A 23,927-nucleotide genomic window follows, 5' to 3' on the forward strand; every position below is an offset into this window, starting at 1 on the left:
TTGGAGGGTCTCGGTGCGCCGGGTCCCACGGACGCAATGTGGCCGTCTCATTTCGGGGATGAGGGCGATCCCGGCCATATGTGAATAACGTCGGTTTCATACTCGGCGCTCTTTCATGTGCGTCGACGCTCAGTCATCTCGGAGGAGAGGCCGTTTTATCTCTTTGAGAGCTCGAGCCCTCGGCAAACGCAAGTCGATGGGGGTTTTAGGAGGTCACTTCACAGCAGCATTAAAGGATCAGGAAGTCCAGCGTTTTATCAGAGAGTTCGCAGCATGAATAAATCTAAACCGATAAAGTGATGACATCAAACGTTTTTATTTTTTATTAATAAATAAAACTTCAGGATTTCTGCCGTCGCAAATAAATAATGAATTAATGTGAAATGAAGTAAAAGTTTCAGATTCTTAACATTTCCTAAATCAAACCTTCACCTTTTCTTTTTAGAGCTGGTACTAACGATTTATTATTTATTATTAATTGTTCAGTCACGGAGACGGAAACAGATGAAAGTGTCTGAGAGTTTCCAAACACAGAGTGACGTCTTCAGATGTCATTCAGTCCGACCGAGAGGTCGAAAAGATACGAAGAGAGAAAGAGATTCACTCAACAATGATAAACACTAGAGTTAACCGACAAACTATTTTAATAATCGATTCTTCATTTTGAGTCACTTTTTGAATGTTTTTTAATTGTAGCTGCTCAAATGTGAATGTTTTCTAGTTTCCATCGTTTTCTATGATCAATATCTTTGTGTTTCTCAAACAAAATGAGATTTTTAAGACGTCACCGTGGTTCTGGAGAAATTCACACAATTTTCTGACAAATCATTGACCAAACAACTAATGGATTAATCAACAGATTAATCGATAACAAAACTTAAAAAGTCTTATAAAGAATAGAAGAGCAGAAAATCCTCAAATTGGAGAAATCACAACCAGCGAATTATTTATCTTTAAAAATGTCTGAAACTTATTAAATTTATTATTAAAATTATTAAAATAGTTTAGATCATTAGATTATTGTCATTGATTCAGCTCCAGTTCTTTCCTCCCTGCTTGTTGTCATTAACTACAGAACTTTGGGAGGTTTTCTAACATGGAGAAACATTAGTAAAGTATATTGGAGCCACAAATTGGATTTTAGAAATATTTAAACAATACTTGAAGCTGTAAATGAATCGGAGCTTCTCATCTCTGTTTAATAAAAATAAAGGACTGGTGGAGTGTTCACCTAAAATCTACTGCTGCCCTCTGTCCTTTAATCTGCTTCGTTTATTTCTGTCCAGCCAATGACGAGTGAAAGTTTTGAAGTAAAAGCTTCAATTCATCAGAAATTAATAAAGAGGTGAAGGAGTGAACACGCTGAAGCAGTTTGTAGTGCGGCTCCTTCTTGTGAATTAACCTGTTTTTAACCCGTCTGAAGTATTTCTAACTCCGCTCTGTGATTACATGACAAATGTAAGATAATAAAAGTATTATTTTGTGCTTCCTATCCTGTGATGAATCCTTTAACTGCATTAACAGACTCATTTGTCATGTGGAGTGCTGGTACTTCTTCTTTCAAGGTCTTTACATCCACTTCAGACCAAAACACAACCCGGAGCTCCGAGAGTTGGAACCTTTAAAATCTGTGTGATAATTTAAGACCATGTTAAAGTGCTTCACGGAGCTTTGTCGGGAGATGACGCCTCTGATGTGTTTACGTCTCCAGGCAGCAGCAGCAGCAGCAGCAGCAGCAGCAGTATGGAGGTGGGGGTCACGGTTGGGATCGGGCCATGCAGTCGCAGCAGTCAGCGTACCAGCAGAACATGAACCGCGGGCGGGGAGGAGGGGCGCCGGGCGGCTACCAGCAGCGCTACGATCAACGCAGGGACGACTGGCACGACCGCAGGGACAACCGGGGGCAACAGCATCAGGTAAATGCACCAAACATGTCAGTTACCCTCAGGTCTCACAGCCAGTGGGTTTAAGTAATAATAATAAAAAACACCTCGCTGTTTGGTGGAGATGTGGGCGGAGCCAAAGTTTCTGTCTTCAGCTCAACATTTCTGAACGAGACGTCTCGTGTCAGAAAATTAAACTCAGAGCTTCTTTTCCTCTGAAATATCAAACTTTTATTCACATCAACTTATTAAAGTTTTAAAGGAAGAAACACAAACAACAGAATCTGATTGGCTGTTTGTGGCTGATGTTTTTGAATAATTGTTTATATTTGTTCGATCCTCACTCAACTTTCCTTTGGGATTTTTGCATCATTTGTGTTGTGAAAAATGAACTTTTCGTCTTTGAATCCTGTTTTACATTTGATCATTAACACGTCAATGTAAATATTTTCTACTAAATAACTTGCATGTTTGTTTTCAGTTTATATGTTTTTAGAATAACTTCAGTCTCTGGAGCTAAAAACCAAAAGATTCTCAATTTACAAAAATATAAAACAAATAAATTCAGCAAATCCTCACATGTGAGAAGATGGAGCCAAAACACATTGGACATTTTAGCTTCATAAACAACTTAAATAGTTGATCAATTATCAAAAACATACTGATGATTGATTTCCTGTCAGTTGACTAATGGATTAACGTTGATGATATTTAGTTTTCAGTTGAAGCAGAAATCTTCCCTGAAACTCGTGATGTGTTGACACACATACAGACTGTTGTTTGATTCTTTAGTGTTTAGAATAATGACATTTAAATTATTCTGTCGACTTTAAATAGTTTCTTCAGACTTCCTGTCTCAGTAAAAGTCTGATTTTAGGAAACTGATGCATCAGAATCTAAAATCATTTAGTTTGTGTCAGATTTTAATTTGTTAATAATGAAGGAAAAAAAGCAGCAAACACTGTGACCAGTAAAACCAGTGGAGTAAACCGTTGAACTGGTCGAGTTCCAGTTGGACTGATGTTTGTTCAAACTTTGTCATGAACCAGTCAAACATGGTGCAGAGGCGTTGAAGGGATCTTCTCTCTTACATCTGTCTCTCCATCGGTTTTTACGTCTTTGTCAAGTTTTATTTTTTATTTTTCCCGTTTTTTTTTCTTCTCACGTCTTTGTAGAAACAACGTCCATGTTTCTCTGGATCGTCCACAAACCTCTGCAACCTCCTGCAGAAAACCTCCTTAGTTTTATTTCCTCTTCTTTTTTGTTTGAATCAACCCTTTAATAAACCTGCTGCTGTTTCTTCTGAACACATTAACAAAAGATGTTTCTGTTGGTTCGAATGATTCGTGTTTTTGTTGTTTGTTTTTTAAGACCTGAGTTTCAGAAACTCACTCAACACATTAACAAGGAAAGTTTGGACATGAATTAAACCGAACACGGTTCCTTTTTCGTCTCTTTAGGAGCAAAATTAACTCTAATGAATTAAAGTTTTGAATATTTTTTCCTCCTGACGTTAAAACACTTTGTGCAGATTTAAATTTATGGGATTTAAAAATGATGTTTGACACGAGAAGAAAATGTGAAACGTTTCCTGCAACAACAAAAAAAGGAAATGAACCCAGTGATACAGATGAAGTGAAGTCTAATAGAGGCCTAGTTACAAAACAAACCTGCATTCAAACTGTTTCATTTCATCACTGTAAAATGTGTTTTTCTTTAATGCTGAATCTGTCATTTTGTCTTTCAGGGCTACAACTCTGGCAGAGGTTACCCCCCTCCTCCCCCCTCCAGGAGATACAACTGGAACTAAACTTACATTAATGTTGGACTTTAAAAGTGGGGGGGGGTGACTATTTTTAGGAGAAACATGTCATCTTTTTTTCATTTTATTGTCTTTACAATGAAGTTTTTTGTTTTTTCATTTTTATCCGACTCAAAAAAAAAACAAACTTATTATGTAACTTGTGATTTTTAAGAGGAAGTCTGTAAAATACAAGTGAGTCAAGGACAAAGTGTCCTGCTGTGTTTCTTTGTGAGAGGAATTCCTCCATGTGTTTCAGACAGAAAATAAAAGAGTAACCCTGATGTAGGATTAGAAAGGAAATTATTTTTCAAAATAAAGTTTTTAATTTCCACTTAAATTTAAAAGAAAAAAATCGCAGATTTTAACCAACCTCACAGTAGGTTTTTTTTACTGCAGAACATCTGAGGCTTTGAACGTATCCTGGTGATTATTCTGGTGCGTTCAAGTGCTAAAATTACGCTGCAAACCACGGTTTATGTCCATGTATCCACACCGCATGAGTTTCTGCTCTGCTGTAAATTATAGCAAATATTTGTTACCATTTTAAAAAACACAAAAATCTATCAAATATTTTCTTCAGGCTGCACAATAAAAACGTTAAAATGTTCAAAATGAAAATATCATTTATTCAATATTGGAAACAAATTCAAATCAGCTGTAACAAAGAATATTTAATGACTTAACTCTCAGTGAAAATATTTCTCTGCTGCAGCTCCTCCCGGGATAAATGCTTATTTTTTTAAACCGGTCTCTATTGCTTCACTTAGATTTAACTTCTGATATAAACCTGCAATAATTAAATTAGTTGTAGAAATGAAAGTGAAGCCCAGTGGCTGCGCCTCGTCCTCAATCTCCTCTAATTAGATTTTTCTGGTTTTGTTTCGGCAGCAGCGACATTTTCAAAAACAGAGAATAACAAATGTTGAGTTTTTGAAGGGAGAAAATAATAATTATCAACATTCAGACCAGGTTCAAAGCTCTAATATACAGTTTATTTTTGCACCGTGTTGCTCAAAACCACTGAGTGTCCTTTGAGTCCCTGTGTGCGTGAAGGAACCAGAACTTAACGCACGGAAAGGAAACGGATCTGGTGCTTGTCCTCCAGCCGGTTCTCCAAACAATCCAACCCGGGAATGATCCCCCACAGGCCCGATCCCGCCTGTCCTCCTCCCGGTGTCCCTACCAAGTCCTCCCGTACAGTAAATTGGAGCCGATCATGCTGTTGGTGTACTCGATGAGCGCCGCGTCCGTTTGCGTCATGTTGATCTGACCGTGCAGTCCCATCGGCGGACTAGGAGACAAATCCTCCAGGTCGTCCGTAGAGGACAGTTGGTTCACCTGCTGCTGCTGCTGCTGCTGCTGCTGCTGCTGCGGGGTCGCCGTCATGGCCTCCCCCGAACTGCGCTGTCGGTTCCCGGCCTGGTTGGAGCCGTCGGAGTCGGACCGGCAGCTCTTACCGTTCTTGGAGAGGACCGGGGACACGGAGGAGGAGCGGCGGTTCGTTGCGCACAGGCCGCCTCCCCCTCCGCTTCCGTCCTGCTGCAGCTGCTGCGCGGCCTTGTCCTTGGCCTGCCGCTTCAGTTTGTAGCGGTGGTTCTGGAACCAGATCTTCACCTGGTTCGGGGTGAGGTGGATCAGTCCGGCCAGGTGCTCCCGCTCCGGGGCAGACAGGTATTTTTGCTGCTTGAAGCGCCGCTCCAGCTCGTACACCTGCGCCTGAGAGAAGAGCACCCGCCGCTTCCTGCGCGGTGCCGCGTGCAGCGTCACCATGGACTTGGCGGTGGAGTCCATCCCGGCCAGACTGCCCACCATCCCGGACATGTTCATCCCGGCGGAGGGGCCCATGAATCTGGAAACTTAGAGGGGAAATAATTAATGTTTGACAAAAAAAAAAAAAAGAATTTAACTGAACACATTTTAATTTATCATTCTCAAAGATTAATTCATTTAAATCAAATCAAATTAAAAATAACATTTTAGTGGGACAAGAAAATCAGATAAGTATGTATTGTAATATATGTATTGAAATAACAGACATGAAGGTAAATTCAAAGATTTAAAAATTTAAATGAGCTGAGGTCACTGAGGAGGACTAAAACCTTGGTCCTTATGGTGATTCAATTTTTTTTTTTTTTAAGTTATAATAAAGTTGTGTTTTTGTGCTGCAGACATTTAGATAATTATAAACTTTGAAACTTAAAAGTGACTGTAGTGAATCCAGAGATTAAGACCTGATTTAAAGAGGAAGATAATGGTCACTTCAATGATTAGATCCATTAAAATCTACAGTTGGAGATAAACACCTTCATTTTTCCGTGGTGTAAACGCAGCAGTCAGGACTCTCCAGTTCACATTTTCTCTCTTCAACAAAGTTTTCTCTAAAAGAAAAACTTGCGTCTGAACTTGGATCTTACTTGTCGGGTATCTGGGCTCCGGGTTGCTGTACCACGCCGCCGCAGCTCCTCCGCTCCTCACCGTCTCCTGGTAGGACGGCAGGTCTCCAACGTTCCCGATGCCGCCGTTGCAGAACCCGCCGACGGCCCCGGAGAACTGTGGCACCCCGTGGGGCACATGGTAGGGCCCGCCGGGTCCCAGTGCGGCGGCTGCTGCGGTGGCCGAGGCTGAGGAAGAGGAGGAGGATGAGGATGAAGAGGAGGACAGGTGGTGATGGTGGTGATGATGGTGATGGTGGTGGAGATGAGGCGGCTGATGATGATGATGCTGCTGCTGCAGCGGCTGCTGCTGATGCTGCATACCGGGCTGAGAGACCTGCTGCTGCCGGTAGGCGCCCAGCGGGGACCCGAGGCTCCCCGCGGCGGGATCCATACCTCCAAACCTCCGGTAGCTGTCCTCCATCGGGCTCAAAATGTCTGTGACTGAGAAGGGAGTGGAGTGCTTTGGGCTCAAGGACATGGTGCGGCCACCCCCGTGCCCTCTGCTCCGCTGCTGCTGCCTTTTCACTGGATGTGTTGGGGTTTGTCCGGCGGCTCTGCCTGCGTCCCCCTCCCTCCCTCCGGCTTCTTGCTTCTTGTGTCTCCCTGGGAAGAAGTCCAGCTGATCGGCAGCAGGAGGAGAGGAGTTGCCCTTATCCCGCCGGACTCAGACTCCGACACATTTAGGGGCGGAGCGACGCGGACACGGCCGCCAACAATGGCAATTGACATTACAGAGGTAAGTGGAGAAAATGGTTTGGACCTATTTTCTGCCGCCGCCGCTGTTTGGTTTAGAAAGTTTGACCCAAATAAGAAAGGGATGACGTCACAAAGTCCAGATACCTCTAAACCTTTCATGTCACCACACTGTCACATATACATCCTATACATTCAGTAGTTAGTAATAATAATTTGATGGCCATGACTGTCGGAGCTTTCATCGATCACCTATCAGCTGGAAATCACCTCAGATCAATATAAAAGTTGGTTTAATGAGATTTTATTTAACCTGGGCTCTCAGGTGTAACCTCAGTCTTTCATCATGTTTCACTTCATGCAGGTTTTCCAGATGTTCCTCTAACTGCGAACATCTCCACCTGCAGCTGTGGCTCCTCGTGCGCAGGTCTGTTTCCTCGGTTACTCAGGAATGGATCTAAACGGCAGATTTATATTTAGTCTTCAAAAAGTTCAAGTGTAATTTCGTTTCCGCAGCTTCTTCCCACACGGAAAATTGACATTTCCGGTGATGGGACATGTGGAGTTGTTAAATCCGTTTCCTGTTCGGTGTCAAACAGCGGGAGTTAAAGCTCAGTGTCAAAGTTGTTCTCATCAAATTAACTCAGGATCATCATGTTTCCTTTCCCGCCTTTAAAGATTCACTTACTGTCTTTTCTTGTTGCAGATGATAAAGTTCAGATAAATACAAACTGCTGTGTTAAACTAAAAGATTCAAACCTGAAGATAAATTAAACTTTTCATTTTTCATTTTTCTGTTCTGATACTTTTTTTTCTCAGTAAATTTCTGTTTTTATTTCCACTCATTCATTTAATAATTATTTATAACATTAAATCACCTGAACACAACAGGAAATATTCCACTGTCTTGTATTTATTACTGGCACTTTATAATGTTTTAAAGTCTTTAATCTGAATGAATTAATTTCAGTTTTAATTGGTTACAGATGCTTTGTAATGATTCATTTATTATAGTTATAAGTTTATTTTATTTTCTGTTTAATTCTAACTAATGTTTAAGTTCATTTGAGATTTATTGAAATTAAACAGAATTATAAACTGATTCTCAGCAGAATATTGACCTTTATTGCAGATTTCTGACTTGAATTATTAGTTATAGTGTAATTATCTATTATCTTACCCTGCAGAGAGTTTTGAGAACATTTATTAAAGCTATTTAATAACTGATTTAACCCGCGCTGGATCATCATTAATGAGCAATAATCCACCTTTAGACCTGTAGCTGTAGTCCAGTCCAGATCAGTCCAGATCAGTCCAGTCCAGATCAGTTCAGCCAATCACCTGCTGACCTGCGCTAACACGTCACTTCACGTCCTCTGTTGTAGTTTTCCGGCGGCAGATTAAAAACGAGGCTCCCCGGTGAACCGTTCAGCTCCAAGAGGGACCGGACAGCAGGCGGGCCGGGACCAGACCGGGACCAGACCGGGACCAGACCGGGACCAGGCCGGGACCAGGCCGGGACCAGACCGGGACCTCATCACGCTGCAGGCCAGAGGACAGGTAACCCCGGTGGGATCCAGAAGGAGCGGAAAGTCCGCAGTGACCTGAAGGTGTTTACAGATGTTTAGAACAGCTGGAATTAATCCGGGCAGCGGTTTATTAAGAGATGAACTGAGACATTTCTATTGTTATAATATCTTTAATAATATGATTATAATATTTCCGTAGGAACTTTATTCCCGCTAATGTTTCTGGAAGGAGTTTAGTTTAGTTTATTCAGTTTAGTTTTAGTTTTAGTTTTAGTTTAGTTTTACTTTAGTTTAGTGAATTAATCACATTGAAAACAACATTAGAGGCCTCACGTGTTTCCTCTGTTGCTCGTTTCTTTTTTAAGACGGTCTGGGAGTAAATAATGTCCTAACATGAGATTCATATTCATCCATTAAGTCTTCTGATGTGAATCAATCTGAAAGGAGTTTTTAGTTCCTCTAATATCTGACGTATCTAGACGTCGTGTTTCTGACCTGATCTCTTTAACAGCGTCTGTGAAACTTCTGTGAAGATATTCTCCCTGTGTTTGTAGTTTATAACGAGCTGAGAGGAAATGAATAACAGATATAACAAGTAGCTTTAATGAATAAAGAATTAGCTGCTTCATTAATACTGACGTTGAAACTCACTATAATGTTTCTAAGTGTCAATAATAGTTTAGTTAATTACTTTACAGGGAGGTGCGTGTGTGTGTGTGTGTGTGTGTGTGTGTGTGTGTGTGTGTGTGTGTGTTGCTCAACAGATTCATTTATCTCCATTTCATTGAACTGTTTGAACTGGTATGAAGTGTTTTACTTCAGACACGTCGTGTTTTAAAGGAGTCACTGAACGTATTAATGTTGTTTCTGGAAGTTTGAATGTTTTTATTCACTGTAATAATGTTCACAGACTTCCAGTGAGCTTCCAGTAACTTTATAATGTTTTTACACTCCTGTAATATTTCTGACTTGATCCTCTGACTCATATTTTACTTATTGATCTATTGTGAATGTGGGTTTTAATAAACTGAGTGAGTCTGTTTCCACCATTTTAAAATTTTCTGGTTTTATTTATAAGATAATTGCAGTAGTTTACTCTATTTCCTCTTCAGTCTTTAACACCTTCACACCGACCTCAGTTTCTCTAAAGCCTTGGCTTCTTTCATATTTTCACCTCGTTTATTTTCAGATAATTCTGGTTTTATTCACGTTTTCCTCAGACACAGTTGTTTCTTCCTCAGACGTGGCTTGTCCAGGTTTAAAAAGTCCATCATTTGCATGTGAACTCCTCGTCGAGCTCTTCAACATTTCACTTTTCTTTATTTTCCTCTTCCATGAAGCCACAGACCTCCACGGGACCCAACCACCACAGAACCTGGACCTCCCAGTTCTCTCTGCTTCAGTCTGGGTGAATTGAAAAACATTATGAGTTCTGAGAGAAAACAGCTGTAAATTAGAAATACAGTGCGCACAAAGGAGAGGAATCTTTTTCTCTTTTTCATCTTCGCAGGGAAACGTCGTCTTTCTTCCCTTTCAAAGGCTCCGTCTCCTGTTTTACATCAGAGTGTGAAGATGAATGTCATCAGCCTCTGGAGGTCAGTGAACTCCGTCTTCCAGGTTTCTAATCAATAATAAAAAAAAAATCTTCCAGTGACTCAGAGGGAAAATGTATTTATTTCATTTTTTTTTCACGGCTGTTTTTCAGTGAGGAAGCAGCAGCAGGATCCTTGACCTCAGACAGTTTCCTCAATACGACACTTTGAAGAGAGAGAGACTTTATCAGACCTGTCCACGTGTTGAAGTGAGTTCATTTGCAGCGAAATCAGGAGGAAAAAAACCGTCAGGAGCTGGAAATGAGAGGATTTCTCCAGTTTTACTATAATATTACAGCATCAGAACAATCACAGAAGACAACTTCCTGAATTTAACTTTATTCAAAACACAAATCACAAACCTGGAAACTGGATTTCAAAGGTCTGAGCAACTGTTCCTGAGATAATATTGTAAATTACAAGTTTTTATTTTCCCCAAAACGGTTCCAGTTGAAAATTCATCACTTGTGACAAATAAAAAAACAGATAAAATCAACACAATTGCAACAATATATCATGTGTGATAATGTATAATAATAATAAAATAAGATCAATTAATAAATAAATAATAAAAATATAAATGTAAACACATCATGACTGAGACATGACGTGACTTCACAACCAACCAGGAAATAAAGAAAGTGAAACACGAGAAAAAACAGACGCAACAAGAGCCTCAAACATCTTCAGCAAAGCGTCCGTTAGCATTAGCTTGGTAAGGTGCTACAGTGCTAAGGAGATGCTAAGCTGTTGGTTTGTTGTCACCAACAAAGTCCTGAATCAAATCACTAAAGTTTTTATGAATCTGCCAAAAAATAAATAAATAAATAAATAAATAACCAAAGGATTCACAGACTGTTCACCCAGATCTTCAGCTCCAGGTATGTTTTTCCGGTGACATCATCTCACCTCAGGTCTCAGGTGTGTTCACCACATGTTCAACCAGCAGCTCAACACACACACGTCAGACTCATTCTTCTGTTTCCTCCAACTAAACCAAGAAATGAGCCGAAAACAATCCTGTGTTTGAAGGAACGAGTCCTGAACCCTGGAAATACCTTAGCATGTTAGCATGTTAGCACTTCCTGTTCCCATGTCCTGAAGTCTCTGGGGTTTTTGAATGTTTTTTGTTTAATGACTGAAATAAAAAATCTGTGGCGAAACACAAGCTCCAGACATTTTGACATTTTACTTTACGACATAAAACACGTCAGTGACTCCTCCCACCTGAACAACCCTCTGACTCCTCCCACAGGAGAGGGTCCAGAAGTGGGCGTACCTTCCTTAAGTCTCTTGATCTTAACAGTTGTACCGTTAGCTGTTGAACTGAGCGCAATGAATCTTGGGATAGATTGGAGCCTTCATGACGCAGGGAAAGAAGGACGCACTTGAAGGAGCCTTCGACAGTCTTCAGATGTGGCTCCTGAACTGACACCATGAGAGCTGATATTTTTCTCTCCCTGTCTTTCATGGATGGATGTAGCCAGGCAGCTAGCTACATGGGAAGACTGTACCTGCTCTTAATCACACCTGCAAAACTCTGATTGGTCGGCTGAGCACAACATCACACCTGTAACAAGGATCGAACTTGTCAGGGTTTCATTTTATCCATGTTTTTGACATGAAGTCTGTTCTTCCACTTCCTGCTTCTTCACATGGAGCTTCGTCGTTTGTTTTTCTGTTTCTAACATCAGGAAACTTTATCCCTCATTTCTCTGCAGCGCTTTACTTTTCTATTTCCAACCTGAAAACGTCTTTAGGTTCAGTTTCTTTCTTTTCCTGGTTCCACATGATGACGGAGCCGCTCGGAGACAAACCACCTGTGGGTCTGAAGGAGGGGGGGGGGGGTAGGAGACGCTCACTACAACCTCTATTTGTATTCATCTTTTTCTCTCCCTCCCTCCCCCCTTTTACATTTCCTGCCTCATGGTTTCCTTTCATTTGCCCTCTGCAGACCGCGGCCCTCTGCCCGCCTCCCGGTCCGTCTCCCCCAGTTTAATCCTCGGCTCTCTGGAGGAGCATTAGGCCAAGCAGCTGGGGCCCTGAACGCCCCTTGAAAAAAGGCAGACCACTCCAAACAGGAGGGGGGGGTGTCCAGGCCACCTGGCCCCCGAGACGTAGAAAACTTCACCGACCTATAACGCCACACGGGGGGGGGGGGCAATCAGTCTGGGAACTAAAACAACCTTTCTTTCTTTCTTTCTTTCTTTCTTTCTTTCTTTCTTTCTTTCTTTCTTTCTTTCTTTCTTTCTTTCANCCCGAGACGTAGAAAACTTCACCGACCTATAACGCCACACGGGGGGGGGGGGCAATCAGTCTGGGAACTAAAACAACCTTTCTTTCTTTCTTTCTTTCTTTCTTTCTTTCTTTCTCAAATCTATTCAATATTTTTCTTGAATCAGGTTCACACTGGGACGTGCTGCCTTCAGGAAATAGCCGTAATCTCCAACCTTCACTTTTTATATGTGACCGAACTGACAAATACAAGAACAACCTTAGAGAGTGTTCCACACTCACCTGAGCGCTGTGTGAGCAGGTGTAGCTTTAAGCAGCGCAGCTAGAGACTGACTCACACGTCTTTCCCTCGGGGCTTTCCGTAGTTTCACTCACTGCTGACACTGTTCAGAACAGAACCACTAACCCAGACTCAGAGACTTCACATGTCAGAGTCAGACTGAGTGCCTGTTAGCCTGTTAGCCTGTTAGCCTGTTAGCTTGACGCTCCTGCTTCCTGCTGCTACAGTTTGGTTTAGTTCATTTCAGCTGCCTGTTAGTTTTAATAAATGTTTTGGATTAAAATTCTTTCATCTCCTTGGATTATTTTTTATTTGTGCTTCTATCAAAATATCATTTGTTAATTTACAGTAAAACTACACAGGTAGCATCAACACACACACTGGCCCCCAACAGCCTTCCTCATGTAACCATGGTGACCTGATCACAGCACTCAGCCAATCATATGAGTGCTGATCATTATTTCAAGTCCCCACTCATTCTGCCTTTATTTCAAAATAAGAGCTTGTTATGCATCAACAGTAAAAGTTGAAATCATTGATTTTTATCTTGGACTCACAAGAAATAGAAATGAACAGTTTTGGGACGACAGAGTCTCAAGTGAGTATTTTGTTGTTTGGATTAGTTGTTATTAAGATAACAAGTTTGCACAAGATGATAACTCATGTCATTATCGCAACAGAAAAAAATAAAGATATATAATATAATATAAGTCCTCAGGGCCTGCGGTACAAGATGCCTTTTAGATTCAAGTGTTCCTAATGTTTGATGCTCAGATTAATTCTTCATTTATTTCTTCACGTTTCCAGGAAGAAAAATAAAAAATAAAACCAATAAATGATGTTTCTTCTCCGGAGGATTTTTTTTTCATCAAGGTCACACGTGGTCACGTGTTGGAGTCTGTGCCAGGAGGAGAGAAAGCCTCCACGTTGACCTGGTTACAGTGTGCAGGGAAAGGTCAGAGGTCACGCGTCCAGAAGTGTTCTTCAGAACTCATTCAGTGTGTCTGAGCGCAGGTCGACGGAGGTCAAGGCGCCGTCTCTGCACCACTTAGCAGCTGAACGCATCAAGAAACATGAGAAACATGGAAAACACCCGTGTGTGTGTGTTGTGTGTGTGTGTGTGTGTGTGTGTGTGTGTGTGTGTGTGTGTGTGTGTGTGTGTGTGTGTTGCTGAGACACTGGAGCTCCACAGCGCCATCATGAGGTTGGTCTTTGTTTTACTAATTAAACATAAATTAAACATTTACTTTTCTTTAATGACCTTTATAGTTATAATAATATTTATCAATCTAAACTGCTGAATATGATTTCTACTTAATTAGTTAATTAGTAAAATACACAACACACCTGCACTGCTGCTGAAAATGTCTGTTTTTTTGTTTTTATATATTTATGATTTTTCTGTGTCTCTGTTCTATTTTGTGCAAATGAACGAACAGTAAAGTTTTATTTTATTTTATCTCACTTCATTTCAGATGGAGATATAAACCTTCACCCCGTCAGCTGTAGTTACAAGTTTATATTTATCTGTCTGCACAGAGATTAAACCAGGTGAAACACCTGTCCAGGTGAGTCAGCTGATTCTTCTCTCCTGGTTTCAATTAATTCATCAACACAACGAGGTGACACTATCAATAAATCAAGAAATTCACAATAAAAATCAAAGTTTAGAGAAAAGCTTAAAAAAAGTAAAGATTTGTGACTTTGTGTTTTCCTCTCATGACGCGTCACATTCATCAGCTGTTTCTTTATTTACATCATTTTACTGAAGTTGGGTTTTGATTTTGTTTGATTGTTTAAGTGAAACTTTAACTTGGATTTCTTTCTTTCTTTCTTTCTTTCTTTCTTTCTTTCTTTCTTTCTGTAGTTACAGTTTTATCTATTTTCATTCATTGTTAGAAACAAACAAAATAGCTGCAGCTGATTCAAGCTCTAAAACATGTTGCATTCTCAGAAATCTTAGTGTTGTTAATTATTAATGATTCATTAATTATTGCTTTGGTTTTTGTGGCAAAGTTTTTCTCAAACTTCTGTATTTCAAACTTCGGAAAAGATCTGAAAACATCGAAGAGTTTTAATGATTGTTGAATTTTAGAATAAATAATGAGACTAAGTGTCACTGACTCACCTGTTCACTCAGACACCTGTTTGCATCAGAACCTTTTTCAAACTTAAGCTGCTTTTTTTTAGTTTGTGACGCTGCTCTTTTCATGTTTTTATGTCACATGTACAAACGTGTTGTTGCTGTTGAATGTGACCTGCTCCCTGATCTGTGCAGAACTTCACTTCCACTTCTGCTGAAATGCACATTTAGGCCGTGACAAATAAATCACACAGGATGAAATACTGAGTGACAGTTCATCAGTTTCTCTTTCTGTCCGTCTCCCTGCTTCAGGACCATCTCCATGACGACTGATGGAGCCATCAGGTCTTTGATTGGTCGATGTGATGTGACCTATCACATTAACTCTGACTCTGGTAACCTGTAACACATCAGAACCCTGACACTGTATTTTACTGTTTACACCTGAACCTGAGGATTTACACTCCGGGCCAGGAGGGGGCGATACATGGTGACATGATGTAATCCACCTGACACCTGTGCACTGAGGTGGGGTGTTTTGAGGAGACCTGTGCAGGAGCAACAGTGAAGTCACATGATCCAGGTGAGTGTTTCAGTTTCATCTCACCTGTAGGACTGTTTGTTGTTGTTGTTGTTGTTGTTGTTGTTGTTGACGACACCTGCACAATCTGAGTCACAGCTGACTGCTTCTGTTTGTAGATTGACAGAACAGAAATGTTTCCTGTCACTAAACAAACAAACATGAGATTTAATTTGAGTGTGACGTTTAAGGACTCGTCTGGAGATGTTTTATGGTTTTTCATTCTCAGTCTCACACGACGTCCTGCTGCCACAAATATTCACCACAACACCACATGTGGATTAATCCGCCACTGAAAATAGTCCCCAACAAATGCTTCTGTTTGTTTGTGTCTGTCCACATTTTATATCTACTGAGGAGGAAAAACAACAAGCTGATGGTTATTGAAACTGTGTGTGTGTGTGTGTGTGTGTGTGTGTGTGTGTGTGTGTGTGTGTGTGTGTGTGTCGCCTGGCAATAGCATGTTTTGATCAGGCTTTTGCTGCCACCTGCTGGCTGCATGAGGTCTGACGTCAGCAGGATTTTCAAGTAAAAAAATCTATGAAATCAACATGAAAACATCTCAAGTAATCTGTGTTTGTGTAAATCAATCAATAAAGCTGAGATAGAGATAACAATATATCTAATAAATAGACAAAATTCAACTGGACAATTGAACAGAAGGAAGAAATGAATCACTGAGGGATGGAAGTAAAAGAGTAGAAACAAATCTTAGACTGTGAGGACGCTAAAATAAAATGAGTGGTTTGTTTCCTGGAATAAAGATCATTAAACAAGGACAAAAAAACACAAGCTTAATGAAATATAGAATTATACAAAATACAATTGATTGAATCCAACATTTAACATTTTATCAAAACAATTATACAGGAAAATAAAACAAAATAAAATGAAATATTAGAGGAAAGGAAGAGATGGAAACTCAGAGAAAGGTTTATTAAATGAAAAAAGAATCACTGCTGATTAATCATGTTTCACTGAAGCATGACGTCACTTGATGTTTTCATTGTTGATTTACTCTTTAAATGTTTGTCCTGTTTCTTTATCCGGAGTTTAAACGTGATCTTTCGTCTGGAATAACAGGATCGTTCCTGGAAGATTTTTACATCTTTGACTCGGGATTCAGTGTTTTGTTTTTTTACATGAGATTTTCTGACAATTAGAGCAAAAACAAAACAGCAGACTGGTCCTTTAACTCCAGAGCTGCTGTGTGTTTTCTTCTTCTTCTCTCCCTCCTCGTCCTTTTCTTCTTCGCATCCTCTTTTCTAGCAGCAGGTGACACATTATAACTGTCTGGAAGCTCTGAGCCCTCCCTCCGACATCAGCGCTCTGAGATCAGCTGACCTCTGAGATCAGCTGACCTCTGACACCAGCTGACCTCTGAGATCAGCTGACCTCTGAGATCAGCTGACCTCTGACACCAGCTGACCTCTGACACCGACGCACACAGAGGTGCAGTACATGAAGATGTTTCAATCCTGACGCTCGATTCAGCCTGAAGAAAATAAACATCTGATGATGTTGATGTTGATCATCAGGGACGTTCTGCACTTTTAACAGGTGACGTGTTGTTGTTGTTGTTGTTGTTGTTGTTGTTGTTGTTGTTGTTGTTGTTGTTCAGCTTGCATATTACATGTTGACTGAACTCATCAAAACAAGGTCATTAAACACTGACGCAGCATTTTAGGATCAAATCAGCAGGAAACAAACTCAGACGGTTCATGAGGGAAAATGTTCATAAAATCAGAAACTTTAAAGGAAACTTTCGACACGCAGAGAATCTGACAGGAACCACTTTGACCTTTTAGAGACGAGCGACGTGAATCTTTTCATGAACTGTTTGAAGATTGCAGCACCGTCACTCGCTCCCCCAGAGGTCACTGTTGATATCAAGAGAGCAAGAAGCTGCTCAGTTCACTGGATGAAGCACAGATTCATCTGAGAATTTGAACCATGACAAATGAAGTTCAGGTGAAATAATGAATCTTTAAACTGGATCACAGAGACTCGAGATCAGGTTCATGAAAGGCTCATTTTCTCAAAGTGAGGCTTTTGTTTTTCATTTGAGTCCTGAACAAACCAAAGACAAACTCACCGATTTTAAACCTTTCGTCCCTTAACAGTTACTTGTGACCCCCCCCCCCGAAGAATGAGATTTACTGATTACTTTCTTCCTCTCAGATAGTTTCATTTTAAAGAAGTATTTTACAAGAAACCACAAACATTTGCATCGAAAATAGAAAATAACATTTTTCTTCCGCTGCTTTTTTATTATTTAAATCATCTTGTGACCAAAGATCAGATTTATCTCAGTTCCTGATCTCCAGTCATGATATATATTGAAAATAACCAGCGTCCTCATAAAGTCATTAAATGTTCAACAAATCCTTTTATACCAAACTCCATTTTTACAGTTTTAGTTTTAAGACTCAAAGGTTTTAGGAATATTGTAACTTTAGCTTTAATTAGTACAACACGCATTTATTGTTAAAATATTACTTCTAATAATTTAATATCTTTTTAAAAGGCCTTTAACGAGTTTTGATTTTCTTTAAGCAGCTTATTAAAACAATTATTCAGGACTTTTCCGACAGGAACAAGAGATATTAATAGGAATTTTAATCTGAGATAAAGAGAGAAACTTTCCCAGATTTCAGTTCATTAATGATTCTGATTGAAATGATCCTATTGGCTGTGAATCAAAACATCAGTGATCAATGAAAGTCTAACATCTGGATGATGATCAGGATTCTGTTTTTTATCTTGTTCCTCTCAGAAACTCTGCAGCAGTTTGAAGTTTGAATTTGAAACCATTTCAAAATGCATGAAATTATTCATAAAATTCATATTTTGCTAATTGATGAAAACAATATTGATCAGATTTCTGTACAGATCAATAAATTCGCGTCACCGGTCTGAAAGTGTGGAATGACAGAACAGACTCCTGCGTTTATTCACCGTCATAAATATCCAGTTTATTACAAAACAACTCACAACGCAACATTATAAATAGATTTACAAAACACAGGGCGACGACTTCTCGCGATAAAAGTGACTCTTCTGCAGCAAACACAACAACAAATAAACTCACAGAAAATCTCCAAAAACAAACAAACAAATAAACAGATAAACAAACATTTGGTTTGATCCGCTTTCTGATCAGTTCAACTTCAGTGTTTGTCCACGTATTTAACAAGAGGCCGAGCAGCTTCATCAGGCGTCACAAATAAAAACAATAGAATCAACAGATGAGACAGAAAAACAGATTTTAGGGGAAATCGCGTCTAATCGATTAAATTCTCTAAAACGGAACCGGAAGCCAGCAGGAAGAAAATAAGAAATTAAGACGTGCTTTCAGATTGTGTTTCTGCTCCTCTTTTCTTCTGCCTCGTTTCAAGACGCATCTCGTTTCTGGAAAAGATCATTTTTCTGAATTAAAGCAAACTCCCGCAAATTAAAGCGGGAATTTTCTCACTTTCTGAAGTGTTATTTATCGATCAGAGGACGGATCGATCACTTTCAGGCCGAACTCGAGCCTGAAAGCCGTGGACTTCTTCTTCGTGTGGAAACGTGTCTCTCGGTCAGAGAGTTGCTCCGGCTTCACCAGCTCCAGTGGTACATGTGCGCCAGCTGCTGCACCCCTGGGTGCTGCTGCGGCAGGCCGGGGTGCTCCGGGCCGTAGGCGGGGTGCAGCAGCGGGGAGTAGGCGCACAGAGGCAGGCTGAGGCCGGACCCGAGGGTCGCCTCCAGGTCCTGCACTATGATCCGGTCGCAGGGCATCCCGTCCCGCACCAGGACCGGGATGGTTACGCGGCGGCCCGGCAGCAGCTGCAGCGCCTCCAGGCTGCGCTCGGTCCGGGCGCGCTTCATCTTGTAGCGGTGGTTCTGGAACCAGATCTTCACCTGGTTCGGGGTGAGGCGGATCAGCCCGGCCAGGTGCTCCCGCTCCGGGGCGGACAGGTAGCGCTGCTGCCGGAAGCGGCGCTCCAGCTCGAAGGTCTGCGCCTTGGAGAAGAGCACGCGCCGCTTCCTGCCGCGGCTCCTCTGCGCGTCGCCGCCCGATGAATCCCGCTCCGCGTCCGGGGACTCGTCCGTGGAGAGGTCGGGGGATTTGGGCTCGGTGCGGGACTTTAAGGACAGACCGTGTACTGCAGGAGGAGAAGTGACCTGGTTACTCTCTGGACCTGATCACCCTGAAACACAAACTCCCACCAAGAGCCAGTTCTTTAAAAACACTGAACCTGCTCCTTCTCTCACACACACTCATTTTAACCTTTAACATTTACAATCCAACACAAACACCTCCCGCCCTGAAGTTTGTTTTCATTCACAAAAACACAGATTGTAACTTCACCGTGCGTCCTGGTGTTTGGACACGCGGCTGTCCTGAACATCAGCAGCAGCTGTGAACGGAGTGACTGAGGTCACCGGTTAATATTCATAATGAGGTGATTGTTTCATTATTAAGAAATTAGAATATCACGTGAATTGTTCATAAAAAGAGACAAAGACAGTTTCCAATGACGCGCGTGTCCGAGCTGCGCTGAGGATGAACTGATGATTGATGTTTAGAACAACAGAATGAGAGAAGAGGGATTCACCAAGTGTGTGAAGTAGATATCGATACTTTGGCTGATTAATATGATTTTAGAGTCAGAAATGAGATGAAAATGACGTGACACATGAGGGTTTACATGTTTGTGTTTGAAGCTGATCTCCTCACATGAGAAGTGCAGGTTACCGGATCCGCAGCTCCACCTGCCGAGGTTCCCGCCGCCGCCGAGCTCGCACAAACTCCGGCCGCTAAATCCCAATGTCTGCGGGTTTCCCGCGCCCGGAGCCTCCGCGGAGGCCTCCTCCTTGTCGTCCTCCTCCGCCTCCTCGGTCCCGGAGCAACCGCACCTCCCCGTCGGGTCGGGGAGATCCAGGATGTCCCGCACGGAGAATCCCGTTTTAGTGTTGGTGGTGCCGGAAGACATGACGCGGGAAAAGAAAGAGAGAAAGAAGGAAGAAGAAAAAGTTCCAGGTTTGATTCCCGCGGTGGTTCAGCGGCTGCAGCCGGTCACAGCGGAGGCTCTGCGGCCATGGAGGGCGTGAAATGGAGCGGGACCCCGGAGCTGCACGAGCCGAGCTGCACGAGCCGAGCAGAGAGGAGCTGCACGAGCCGAGCTGCACGAGCCGAGCACAGAGGATTTAACAGGATGAAAAAACTGAGAGAGTGTCCTCCGTCCTTTTAACGACCTGTGTGTGTGTGTGTGTGTGTGTGTGTGTGTGTTGTGTGTGTGTGTGTGTGTGTGTGTGTGTGTGTGTGTGAGAGAGAGAACGGGGGCGGGTCCCGGGAGTCAAGAGGATGAGGGTGTGAAGAAGAAACAGTTGAGGGAGGAGATGAATGTTAAATGATGGAGGATTAGAAAGAAAGAAACGACTCATTTCCACTGATCCGCTTCCTGTTCGTGTTGAACACAGATCAGTTTAATCACATATGATATATATTGTAATAAATCTTATTGTTGTTGTTTTGATAATATTATTGCGAGTTTACATCCTGTTGAAGCTTTTGAAACAGTAGAAATGAACCTAATAAATAAATAAATAAAAATACATTGACAATCAACATAAAATGTATTTTATTCAACAAAATTGGAAAAATTTCATTTATTTTCACAGTTTTGTAAATAAGAAATAAACAAACAAAGATATATAAACAAATGTAATCAAATAAATAAAAAGTCAAATTTCATAAGTAGAAATTTAGAAATAAAAAATAAAAACACAACAAAATGAGAACTAAGGATGTAAATATCTTTTCCATTCACACAATTCAGGAATGAATATTTATATAAAAAAATCTAAAGCTTTTATTTATTTATTATTTTGTTGGTCTAAAATGAAATAATAAAATTTAAACATTGTTTTTAAATGACGAATCATCTTCAAAAAGCTCAACGTGTAAAAAGTGAATGAATGAGTTTGAATAAAGAAAAAGAAGACGTGGTGTCTACAGCTACAGTCCTGTGTAAACACACAGGAATAAAGTCAATTAATATAATTAACAAAAACAACATTATTAACAAGCTATTACATTATAAAACGATGAAATCTGTAAAACAAAAAACTGAAAGTCGTTTAGCAGCAAACTGTCTTTGTCTCAATGTCTCAGTGTCTCTGCATCTGTGTCTCTGCGTCTCTGTCTCAGTGTCTCTGTATCTCAGTGTCTCTGTGTCTGTATCTCAGTGTCTCTGTATCTCAGCGTCTCTGTGTCTCTGCGTCTCTGCGTCTCTGTCTCAGTGTCTCTGCGTCTCTGTATCTCAGTGTCTCAGTTTGTCTGTGTCTCTGTATCTCAGTGTCTCTATATCTCTGTATCTCTGTATCTCAGTGTCTCTGTGTCTCAGTTTGTCTGTATCTCTGTATCTCAGTGTCTTAGTGTCTCTGTGTCTGTATCTCTGTATCTGTATGTCTCAGTGTCTCTGTATCTCAGCGTCTGTGTCTCAATGTCTCTGTGTCTCAGTGTCTGTGTCTCAGTGTCTCAGCGTCTCTGTGTCTGTGTGTCAGTGTCTGTGTCTCTGTGTCTGTATCTCAGTGTCACAGTGTGTCTGTGGCTCAGCGTCTCTGCGTCAGTGTCTCTGTGTCCCTGTCTCAGTGTCTTCGTATCTTAGTGTCTCTGTGTCTCAGCATCTTTGCGTCTGTGTCTCAGCATCTCTGTGTCTGTGTCTCAATGTCTCAATGTCTCTGTATCTCAGTGTCTCTGTATCTCAGCATCTCTGTGTCTGTGTCTCAGCGTCTCTGCATCTCTGCGTCTGTGTCTCAGCATCTCTGCGTCTGTGTCTCAGTGTCTCAGCATCTCTGCATCTGTATCTCAGCGTCTCTGCGCGTGTGTCTCAGTGTCTATGTATCTTAGTGTCTCTGTGTCTCACCGTCTGTATCTCAGTGTCTCTGCGTCTGTGTCTCAGCGTCTGTGTCTCAGTGTCTCTGTATCTTAGTGTCTCAGCGTCTCTGCGTCTGTGTCTCAGTGTCTATGTATCTTAGTGTCTCTGTGTCTCAGTGTCTGTATCTCAGTGTCTCAGCGTCTGTGTCTCAGTGTCTCTGTATCTTAGTGTCTCAGCGTCTCTGCGTCTGTGTCTCAGTGTCTCTGTATCTTAGTGTCTCTGTGTCTTAGCGTCTGTGTCTCAGCGTCTCTGTATCTTAGTGTCTCTGCGTCTGTGTCTCAGTGTCTATGTATCTTAGTGTCTCTGTGTCTCAGCGTCTGTGTCTCAGTGTCTCTGTATGTTAGTGTCTCAGCGTCTCAGCGTCTGTGTCTCAGTGTCTCTGTATCTTAGTGTCTCAGCGTCTCTGCGTCTCAGCGTCTGTGTCTCAGTGTCTATGTATCTTAGTGTTTCAGCGTCTCAGTGTTTGTTTTGAGGATTAACTGAAGCAGCAGATGAAGAGTCTCAGTGTTTACTCTCATCAGCTGATCGACTGACTCCACTCAGCTCTCACAGCTCTGTCGTCCTGTCGTCCAACCGTCTGATCAACAACTCAACGCTCAGACTTCTTCATTTTAAAGAGAAATCATTTTGTCTCAAGAGACACATTCACGTTTTTTATCCTGTTTCTATTTTGTTGTTTTTCTCCTCATTCTGTTTCATTCATTCATTAGTTTGTCTGTTTTCATCCAGGTTTAAAAACTGACGACAGCAGCTGCCAGTGAGTTACAGGTGAGTCTCTACAAATCCTTTAATTAACCAATCACAGACAGCTCGTTATCAGCTGTTTGGAACCTTGACAGAAACTTTAAAGTCGTTTATCAAAATCTTTCGTTCCAAACTCTTTTTTTTTATATTCTAAACTGAAACTCTTTGAAGTTTCTATTTAAACTTTATTAATGTGTTGGAGGCGTCACTTGATGCTCTGACATATTAAGTCTTTATTTTAATGATGAAATCAGTCACAGCTGCAACAATCGATCCATTCATCAGTCAATCCAGAGAAAATTCATCAATCATTTTAAAGTAAAATGATCATAAATGTGAGAATCTTTAATAAGACATTTATTCTCCCTGCAATCATTCAACGGTTTCAGACAATTACATTTTTTAACTTTGCAGTTAAAACCATAAACTGTTGCATTTATATTTATATTGTATATTTTAACTATAACTTATAAAACTATAACTTTATATTTCTTGAAATAGGAAATATGACATATTTATTTCATAGTATAAGGACACATTTTTACATTTTATGTTTCTATTTTATCTTTATAATCTTATTTCTTATTCTCCGTTCTTTGATGTTACATTTCCATTCTCGAGGGAGCAACTGCAACGTCACCTAATTTCCCCCTGGGGATCAATGAAGTATTCTGATTGACTGATTGATATTTTTAGGTTTTGAACTGTTGATCAGACAAAACAAGACGTTTAATAAAATCTTGGGTTTCTGTCTATAATAATGTAAATCTGGACCTTACCCTGGAAAGTGACTTGAGATAATGGATATTGTGATTTGGGGCTAAATAAATAAAATGGAATTGAATTGAAATCATGTTGCACTTCAGGAAAGACATTTTCACTGTTTTCTGATCTTAATTAATCAGCATATTCATCTTTAATAACATGATCAGTTGAAGCCTGAAAAGAAATAGTTGATAAAGGAAATAATCATTTTCTGTTCGATATGTTTGTCTAATGTCGTTGATCATCTCTCGGTTCCCAGAGGAAACAGACTCCTTCAGATTTGTCTTGTTTTTACGAGACAGAGTTTCTATGTTTGGTGAGTTTTGCTTTCCATTTGCTGCATGTCTGTGTGATGTGTGTGACAATGAGCTGAGCTGT

General features: G+C 40.9%; 3 protein-coding genes across 5 annotated transcripts in view; 1 reads left to right on the plus strand and 2 right to left on the minus strand.

The window, feature by feature from the left end:
• Positions 1–3,968, plus strand: part of xrn2 (5'-3' exoribonuclease 2) — a 40,910-nt gene extending 36,942 nt beyond the window's left edge. For 2 of the 3 annotated variants that reach the window (XM_022737952.1, XM_022737954.1), the window contains 3 exons: positions 222–226; positions 1,712–1,916; positions 3,631–3,968. In XM_022737952.1, coding sequence (XP_022593673.1) covers positions 222–226; positions 1,712–1,916; positions 3,631–3,693 — 273 coding nt within the window. In that variant the 3' untranslated portion in view covers positions 3,694–3,968. The remainder of the gene's footprint in view (positions 1–221; positions 227–1,711; positions 1,917–3,630) is intronic. The other variant, XM_022737953.1, reaches the window with a different exon arrangement.
• An 898-nt stretch (positions 3,969–4,866) lies between these two features.
• nkx2-4 (NK2 homeobox 4) lies at positions 4,867–6,600 on the minus strand. The gene is made up of 3 exons (XM_022737821.1): positions 6,431–6,600; positions 6,102–6,319; positions 4,867–5,543 (listed from the first exon to the last, which is right to left on the minus strand). Exons 1-3 carry the CDS (start codon positions 6,598–6,600, stop codon positions 4,867–4,869), a joined length of 1,065 nt encoding a protein of 354 aa, XP_022593542.1.
• Positions 6,601–18,714: 12,114 nt separating this feature from the next.
• Positions 18,715–20,093, minus strand: LOC111237334 (homeobox protein Nkx-2.2a-like). The gene is made up of 2 exons (XM_022766394.1): positions 19,838–20,093; positions 18,715–19,262 (listed from the first exon to the last, which is right to left on the minus strand). The coding sequence occupies exons 1-2, from the start codon at positions 20,091–20,093 to the stop codon at positions 18,715–18,717; spliced, it is 804 nt and encodes a 267-aa protein (XP_022622115.1).
• Positions 20,094–23,927: the final 3,834 nt, after the last annotated feature.

This window comes from Seriola dumerili, unplaced genomic scaffold (assembly GCF_002260705.1).
Source record: "Seriola dumerili isolate Sdu_G_001 unplaced genomic scaffold, Sdu_1.0 BDQW01000025.1, whole genome shotgun sequence".
Classification (NCBI taxonomy): domain Eukaryota; kingdom Metazoa; phylum Chordata; class Actinopteri; order Carangiformes; family Carangidae; genus Seriola; species Seriola dumerili.

Excerpts from the sequence above, each read along its gene's own strand:
- nkx2-4 (XM_022737821.1), bottom strand. The coding sequence starts at position 6,600 with ATGTCCTTGAGCCCAAAGCACTCCACTCCCTTCTCAGTCACAGACATT. Across the intron at positions 6,320-6,430 it reads CAGCCCGGTATGCAGCATCA|CTCTTCCTCAGCCTCGGCCA; the intron begins GCAGCAGCCGCT and ends CTCATCCTCCTC. Across the intron at positions 5,544-6,101 it reads GGAGCCCAGATACCCGACAA|TTTCCAGATTCATGGGCCCC; the intron begins GTAAGATCCAAG and ends TTCCCCTCTAAG.
- LOC111237334 (XM_022766394.1), bottom strand. The coding sequence starts at position 20,093 with ATGTCTTCCGGCACCACCAACACTAAAACGGGATTCTCCGTGCGGGAC. Across the intron at positions 19,263-19,837 it reads CGGTAACCTGCACTTCTCAT|TACACGGTCTGTCCTTAAAG; the intron begins GTGAGGAGATCA and ends CTCCTCCTGCAG.